Source organism: Grammomys surdaster, unplaced genomic scaffold (genome assembly GCF_004785775.1).
Source record: "Grammomys surdaster isolate TR1022 unplaced genomic scaffold, NIH_TR_1.0 693, whole genome shotgun sequence".
In the NCBI taxonomy this organism is placed as follows: domain Eukaryota; kingdom Metazoa; phylum Chordata; class Mammalia; order Rodentia; family Muridae; genus Grammomys; species Grammomys surdaster.
In genome coordinates, this window is record NW_021605112.1 from 481,961 (window position 1) to 490,962 (window position 9,002).

Below are 9,002 nucleotides of genomic sequence, written 5' to 3' on the forward strand. Positions count from 1 at the left end.
CAGAGTGCTGTGAAATGATGCCTTCTGGATATGACATAGACTTACATTTATGAACCCATTGCGGCTATAGGGACCTGCACAAGAGCTGCACAAGACCAAGCTGCCAGGATCAGTCAGTCTACCAGCAGGCTGCATTAACTGGACTTAGTGGGTTATAAGCTAAACCAAACCAAACCAAACCAAACCCAGAGAACAAGAGGGTGAAAGGTGGGGGGAGGATCGAGTATGTGCTGCAAGTTGTCCAAGGCGAATGGGAAGGAAAATTATGGGTAGATATGATCAATGTATACATGCATGAAATTGTCAAATAGGTTAAAAATTCTGTAAACAGTCATCCCTTTGGACCTATCAGTCTAACTTTTGATAGTTGGTTACTCTTTCATTTTTGCAATGTTATTTGATCTTTCTTTCATCTTCTGCCTTGTTTGTCTGTCCCTCTTCTCTGCATTATAATATTCCAGATATTTGAATGTTGTATCAAAGGCAGTATTTTTATATCTATCCACTTTTGTATACTAACTGGGTAATCTTGTGTACAACCAGAATCTTTAGTAATATATATATATATATATATATGCTAGTCTTAACCAGTCAATAAAAACACTGATATATGCAAGACAGACTTGCAATATTTAACTCTTTTGCCACACTTCTATTTTTTAGATAAAAATAAATATCTTAAACACCTGTAACTATACCCATCTAAATTTGCATATTACTTTCCTCATGTAGTTTCATTATATGACCATTCCTCTATACAAAAAATTATAGAATTAATATAAGTTAAGTGGAGATATTGGGGATACCAAGAACTCTGATCACCTTGGAGTCTCCAGTATCCATGGCATGAGGCTATGATGTCAGTGCTGAGATCATAGAGGTGACCTGATAGAATGGGTTCCAGCCCAGAAGGCCTACAGGGTGGCTGTCCAGCAAGATGAGGGCAGTTTGGAGCCCTGCCTAAGAGGAAGGACGGGGCCACAGCAGATTGGTGTGTATACCCCAGATTGGGCCCTTTCACTGTCCTCCCCATTCCTTTATTCATCATCTGAAGACCATTTCCCTGGGCCCTGAGTATGTCTTTCTCCCTGACCAACACATCCTAAGTCCTTAATTTCCTCAAAGCACCCCTTTCTTAGTGACCTAGTGGTTCTTTCCATGTGGACGCTTCACCTTCCCCTGCCCCTAGACCCAAGGCCCTCCTTATACTCCTTCCTTACTTTCATCATTGTTTGAAAGGATGATCTTCGTCTCATCCATCTCCCCATCCCCTCAGCTGTGTCCCCACAGACCCGGGCCTCCTGCTGCCCATCATGGCCAAAAGTGGAGAGGCTCTACCACAGGGCAGCCCAGTGCCAGTCCAGGATTCCCAGCTCATCCGGGTGACAGTGAAGACACCCAAGGACAAGGAGGATTTTTCAGTTGTAGACACATGCACCATCCGGCAGCTAAAGGAAAAGATATCACACCGCTTTAAGGCACATCCAAATCAGCTGGTCCTGATCTTTGCAGGAAAAATCCTCAAGGACCCTGACTCATTGGCACAGTGTGGAGTGCGAGATGGTCTCACAGTTCACCTGGTCATCAAGATGCAGCGTCGGACCACAGGCACTGAGTGTCCAGCACCACCAGTCTCTACTCCAGGCCCAAATCCTGGAGAACTCCCTCAGTCAAGTTCTGTTTACCCTGTGGATGGGTCCCCTTCTTTCAGCTTAGGGGTCCTCACAGGCCTCAGTGGATTAGGTCTGACCTCAGGTAGCTTCCCTGACCAGCCAGGCTCATTAATGTGGCAGCACATCTCAGTGCCTGAACTTGTGGCTCAGCTTGTTGATGACCCCTTTATTCAGGGTCTGCTGTCCAACACAGGCCTAGTGTGCCAATTGGTTCTCGACAATCCTCACATGCAGCAACTGATCCAGCAGAACCCTGAGATTGGTCATATTCTTAACAACCCCGAGATCATGCGGCAGACAATGGAGTTTCTACGTAACCCTTCTATGATGCAGGAGATGATGCGTAGCCAGGATCGTGCACTCAGTAACCTGGAGAGCATCCCTGGTGGCTACAATGTGCTCCGTGCCATGTACACAGATATTATGGATCCCATGCTTAATGCAGTACAGGAGCAATTTGGTGGCAATCCTTTTGCTACTGCTACTACTGCTAGTACCACCACCACCACCAGCCAACCATCAAGGACAGAGAATTGTGATCCTCTTCCCAATCCCTGGACTTCCACATATGGGGTCTCAGGTGGCAGACAAGGGACAAGTGGCAGACAGCCTGGGGAACAGGATGCATCCGAGAGTAGAAATAGGCTTCCAAGATTTCTGGGTAACATAGGACTCTTTGATTATCTCCAACAGTTACATGAGACTTCTCAGTCCCTGGGATCATATCTGCAGGGTTCTGTGCCAACTCCAAACCCAAGCCAGGAAGCACCACTATCAGGAAACAGAGTTCCTCCAACTTTACCCTCATCACCTAAACCTGGGTCAGGCCAGCCTCTGCCTAAAGAGTCAGTAGCAATCAAGGGAAAGTCATCATGCCCAGCTTTCTTGAGACACTCATCTGAGAAGAGTACTGGACAAGGTGGAAGCCTACATGATGCAGGGAAGGACTCTACTGGCCCAAGTACTGGCCTGCCCAATCTTACCTCTCAGATAGGAGACTCTGCCAACAGATCTCCGTTTGTTTCTACAACATCTTCTCTTATGTCAGCCACTCCTGGAGTCCCAGAATCTCCCTGGCTTCCTCCAACAGGTTACCCAAGATCTCTGAGATCAGCTGGCACAAATCAAGTCCCTCGAATGCAGAATGAGATACACCAACAGCTACCACTACTGTTGCACCTTCAGACAGCCATGGCAAATCCCCGTGTCATGCAAGCCTTACTGCAAATTGAACAGGGTCTGCAAATCCTGGCTACTGAAGCACCCCGCCTCCTGCTCTGGTTCATGCCCTGCCTAACAGGGTTGAGTGGAGTAACAGGAGGTACAGAATCTAGAGAAGGTGCTGTTATGTCTGAGGATCCCCGACCAACCCCCCCAACTCCTCAGATTTCCCTAGCACAGGGTTCTGCAGAGCTAAGTTTCCATTCCTCCCCCTTCCTCCAGGTGTTGCAAGCTTTACCTAGTACCAATCCCCAGCAGCTACAACTGGAGGCTCACTTCCGGGTACAACTGGAGCAACTACGGGCTATGGGCTTTCTGAATCTTGAAGCCAATCTCCAGGCCCTCATTGCTACAGGGGGTGATGTAGATGCTGCTGTGGAGAAACTGAGGAAGTCTTAGGAGCTCTAGTTATTTGGACCATATCTTTCCTTTGTGCCTTTCCCCATGTCTTATTACCCTAGTTCTCCCATTCTTGAATACAGCTGCACTATAAACCAAATTACTATGATGTTCTTTACTGTGGAGACAATATTCTGGAGTCAATAAGGAAGATGACAAGCCAGAAATAAGGTGGGGATGCTGTGTGATCCAACTGTGCCTGACACTCTTCTACCGGGGGCCCTTGAATGAGTTCTGTGTGTGCCTATCTTGAGATGCAATTACACCCAGTCTCTAGTGCTGCCAATTGCCTGAGTCTGATTCTTGTGGGCTCTGAGAAAAGGGGGAGGACATGTGGAAAAACAAGTGGTAAAGGCTGTTTCTTTGAAGGGCATAGGAGCCTAAATGGTTGGAAGCTAAAGGAGTCAAAGACTTGGGGATGGGAGGAAGGGCCATGGATTTTTTGGGGGTCCTAGAAGTTTTTCAGATTTTGGTGTACTATAGGAGCAGCTACTACACATTCTGCTTTGGTATGCCTTTTTAGATGCCTGGCTAGAGAAAGGACATCATTTCTTATATTTCTTATTTCTGGAAGCTGTCTCACAAACTTGACATTAATTTCTGGGTTGGTTAGAGCTACAGCAGCAAGAGTCCAGTTTCAACTATAATTATGGATTCTGCAGTCTTACTCACTTTACATTATTTTTTATAGACAGATTCAGAGAGAAGAGTTTTCTTCTTTCTCTTCTCTTTCTCCTCCTTTTCTTTTGGAAGAATTAATATGTGTGTGTTGTGTGAACATATGTGTGCAATGAATATGTGAAAAATTCTTTCAGTACAGACATCCTGGTACAAACACACGCACATCGCACACACACATCACACACACACACACACACACACACACACACACACACACACACACACACACACACACTCTTCCCCACACATCATACATGCTGCTCACACAAAAGAAAACAGGTGCAGATCTATGAAACAGAGTGAGCAGACTTATTGATAGTCCAGTCTTGGGAGACATGGAAGCCATCCAGGGATAAAACTTGCAACATGTTCAGAATGAAGCAGATAAATCTTTGAAGGATAAAGAAGGCTGTCCTTGCAGAAGGGATGTTATGTAGTAAGAGGGACTTTTGACATAGACCTCAGACAAGGATATTGTTCCCATTACCTGTTTGTTTCCAAAGTAAAAATGTTACAGTCCATAAGTGAATCAAGTGAGCTGGGACTTTCAGTACCTATACATGGGAATATGTGCACAGATATTTATTGGAAGAAAGGCACAAACAATGTATTCCAGTGTGTTCTGACATGTGCATACCCTATGCACAGATGTACAAGTGTATATACTAAATATAGTCCATCAAGTCAAACAGACTAGGAATACAGACAAAAGCCTTCATGCTATAGTGCAGCCACAGAAGGAAAGGGGTCTTCAGTGGATTGTATTTTTGTGGGAAAACTGCCTATGGTGTGTATTTAAACTTCAGAGTCTCTATGCAGCATGCTTTCAAATCGAATCTCCCCTTCCCCTTGGCTTCCATAATCAAATCTTAGAGTAGTAGTTAGAGCATCTACTAGCACGTGGTGTAAAGATGAGACCAAGCTTTAGAAACAGCTTTTCCTGGACACTTGCATTTCACTCTCTAGGTGGGGCACACAGGTGTTAGCTCTTGCCCTCCAGTTTCCCCTTCCTGTTTCCTATGCTTGAGGGAAATCATGTCCAGATAAAGAGAACATTCCTTACTACAGCACTAAGCAAAATCAAGAGGAAAGCTTAACACAATCATTTCCTGAAACCCAGCAGAGGCATGCTGCAGGATATGTTTACCTGCAGAAGATTGCATGAGACAACACATGTTCCCTACCTTTGGAAGGCCAAGAGGAAAATAATCTTCGTACAAAGAAATTTCTTGGGGTCAGAGAGGTGGCTCAATGGTTAAGAGTGCATACTGCTTTTGCAGAGGACCCACGTTTGGTTCCAGAACCCTTCCTGGGGTAGGTGGCTCACAACTACCTGTAATTCTAGCTTTAGGGAGTATGACACCTTCTTCTGGACTCCAGGGGCACCCAAATTTAGGTGAGTTTTTCTTTTAGGATGAGTTTTTCTTTTCTTTTCTTTTTTCTTTTCTTCCTTTCTTTCTTTTTGATTTATTTATTTTATGTATGTGAGTAACTGTAGCTGTCTTCAGACCCACTAGAAGAGGGTATCAGATCCCATTACAGATGGTTGTGAGCCACCATGTAGTTGCTAAAATTTGAACTCAGGACCTCTGGAAGAACAGTCAGTGCTCTTAACCACTGAGCCACCTCACCAGCCCTAGGGTGCATTTTAAAGTCTTGGCTAGGAGAGTGTTTAGTGAATTATATTGTTGTCATAGCTTCTTCATAAAATATTTCTGTTAACATGTATTACTAGTGTACATCAACAGAGTCCAGAGGCTAATCTTGAATACTGCACACACACATCAAATCCAGCCTCCTGTTTTGATTTCTACTTTACCTTCAAATTGACTGAGGATTGAACCCAAGGTTCACATGTGCCATGAAAGTACTTTTTACAACTGGGCCATGTTGTAAAGCCCTGATATTGACTTAAGCGTTATAAGAGAGAACATAGAACCCCTATTTTTCTGTGTTTGCCTTATTTTAAATAACATTTTTTTTACCATCATGTATTTTGCTGCAAATGAAAAGGCTTCATTGTTTTTGTGGTCGAATAATACTCTATGGTGTATATATACCAGACTTTTTTTTAAAAATTCATCCATCTAGACTGTTACATATATTAGCAGTTGGACATTGCCTCCACCTGCAGGGCAGTGAACTAGGATCCGGGAGACCTGGAAGAGAGAACTGGAGGACAGGGGACACAAGGAACACAGCTTGTCTATAGGCTGATCAAACAGTAATTTTTACTTTTTCACACACAGGTTATATACACAAAAAAGGCAGGATGTGGGAAAGGGGATGATACAGGAGCATAGGTGTACAGGGGAAGTACAGATATATTCCAGAACAGAGTGTCAGCTGGGTGAAGGTTCAGGGAACAGGTCACTATGACTCCGCCTATGATTCACTTGTCCTTATCTAAGTTGGTACTATCCACCAAGGCTACCAGTCTACAAGGTCTATGTATTCAGCCTGACAATTTTCCACCAAAGCTGCCTGTTTACAATAGCTTCTAGGCATCTGTTTCAGTGTTTTTCCACAGAGACCCAAGACTTGGTGCTAGCAGGCATGTATGTCAGGCCTATTGCTGATTTTAGGCCTATGGCTGATTTTAGGCCTTCAGTGTATAAGCAGGGCTGCCCCTGACAGGACATACTGCTATGATAAACACAGGTATCCAGGTCTCTCTTTTTTATACCACGTTCATTTCCTTTGGATGTATATGCAGAAGCAGCATTGCTGAATCATATGATACATCCAAAAAGTTTTTAAGGATCTGCCACACTATTACCTAAGACTGTTGCACTAATTTACTATCCCACTAACTCTCAAGAGCTCTCCAGAGCTGACTGAGTGTTTGAAATCTTTGCTGTAGTTTCATTGGATATCGACTTATCTAGCACCGTGGTGGTGTACCTGGAGGAAACAGATAATCCTGGGGGCAGAGAAAGTTGCTGCCTTATACCCAGCCACTAAGGTGAGGTCTAACAAGTGGAACACAAGTAAATGACTAAATAATGGAGCCTTGAAATAAGAGTAAGTAGAGAGGAGAACGAATGAGAAAATGCTGGGGAGAACATCAGTAGAAGCTACTATCAAACAGAGCTGGTGTCTCACAGAGTAAAGACCAGAACACAGCTGGTATTTGAGGGAGAGAAGGCTCTTACAGGTTGATGTTACTGAAAGTGCATGTCTGCTAGGACTTCCCATCTCTTCCCACCCACTGTCACTTCCTTGAGTCTTGCTATCAACAGTGGTCCAAGATGAAATAACTGGGCCTTGAAGAGATGGAATGAGGGGTTATATGCATGGAAAAGTAAAGGCAGACTTAGATGTCATTATACTGGGCCTAGTATCTGGCTCCCTCCAAATGATACATTTCCTTTACCAAGAGATTTACTAGAAACCAAATCAAACAAAAAAGTGATTAAATCTTTAGCTGCTTGATCCCAGATAGAAAGTCGGGGCATCACTTTATTTAAAAAAAAAATTATAGAAGCCAGAGGACCAGTACATCTGCTATGAGATGGTGTCTTCCGTGTAACACAGAGCTGCACCTATGAAATCTTAGCAACAGTCTCTAAATAAGACCTGTACAGTGATGATACCACTTGACTTCGTAACCCGAATATAGGAAATCTCACAAGGCCCCCCTCCCTCAGATGAAGGACTGTAGGCAATTAATGGATACTAAAAGAGGGAGGATCAGCCTTCTCTAGGCATGATCGCCCTAACAGGTTATCTAACCCCAAGCATCAGCCCTCAACATATGTACATTTGAGCAGCACTGAATGGACTCAGCTAGTGGTATTTGTGTGTGTGTGTGTGTATGCACATGAATACATATATATATATATATAATATATATAATGAATACATATATATGTATAATGTAACTGGTAAGGGGTCACGAAGTTGAGAGGGAGTGAAGGAGACACAGGAGTAAATGGGGCTTAAATTTCAGCTAACCAGTTGGGATTGGACAGTAAGCCAGGAGGCTTGTCTCTGGAGAAGGCTGGTTTTCCGTTTCTCCATGCCATGTTGTAATTTTGACTTAGGAATTAGGAAAGCTGAAGCACACAAGGAGTGGGGAGCATATTGCTAAAGTTAGGAAGCATCCTATTAGAGTCACAATTTGAAACTGGACAGTCTACTTCTAGACTCCATGCTGTTAATCACTGTGCCCAAAGAAATAATTCATTTCTGTTTTAATTCTTAGTTTACAACATGTGAACAGGGTGTTATTTGAAGTGTTACATTGGGAGTTTTGAATCTCTGGCTCCTGTAAATATGTTCATGTAGTCAAAGCATTTACACATGTGTATGCCCATACTTATATCCCTGTGTTCTTATTTTATATACTCATAGTTAATTATTAAAACTTCAGGAAACTTGACAAAAAAGTAAATGCTCAGACCATTGATCCTGAAAAAATACGCTTGATTTTTGTTTGTTCATTTTCCTAAGCACATTGGAGCAGAATTCAAATTTCAGAAAAGGCAACAGACGTTTTGATTGGCTTTTCATAACAGTTACAAATTGGTAGAGAACTGAGAAATTTACAAATGATATCTTTGCTTTTCAGGTAAAGTATTCTTCCATTCAAGTTTTCTCCGTTCACTTAACATCTTAGTTCCTTCCCAAAGTGCTTCAACTCTGAGGTGGTTCAGACATTAAATTTTAATGGCTGTGACTTTGAGTAGGTCCTATTTCTACTGCATATTCTAAGAGGACACTGTGAGGGAAAACTGCATTGTCACTGGTTACATAGTTTATGCTCCTCTCAGACAGATGGTGTGCTGATTATTATGCAAGAGCAATATGAGTTAGAAAGCCACCACTATTCTAGTAAGGATCGATGTGTGTAAACTGAAGATATGTTGATAGGAAAAGCAGAATATAAAGAACAAAAATTATGCCGGGCGGTGGTGGCGCACGCCTTTAATCCCAGCACTTGGGAGGCAGAGGCAGGCGGATTTCTGAGTTCGAGGCCAGCCTGGTCTACAGAGTGAGTTCCAGGACAGCCAGGACTACACAGGG

The 9,002-nt window shown here is 43.3% G+C and overlaps 1 protein-coding gene across 1 annotated transcript; it reads left to right on the forward strand.

Annotated features, from left to right (window-relative positions):
* Nucleotides 1-918: 918 nt before the first annotated feature.
* Ubqln3 (ubiquilin 3) lies at nucleotides 919-3,393 on the forward strand. The gene is made up of 2 exons (XM_028782116.1): nucleotides 919-991; nucleotides 1,277-3,393. The coding sequence occupies exon 2, from the start codon at nucleotides 1,314-1,316 to the stop codon at nucleotides 3,291-3,293; it is 1,980 nt and encodes a 659-aa protein (XP_028637949.1). The 5' UTR covers nucleotides 919-991; nucleotides 1,277-1,313; the 3' UTR covers nucleotides 3,294-3,393.
* The last annotated feature ends 5,609 nt before the right edge of the window (nucleotides 3,394-9,002 follow it).

Coding starts and splice junctions, on each gene's coding strand:
- Ubqln3 (XM_028782116.1), top strand. CDS start 1,314: ATGGCCAAAAGTGGAGAGGCTCTACCACAGGGCAGCCCAGTGCCAGTC.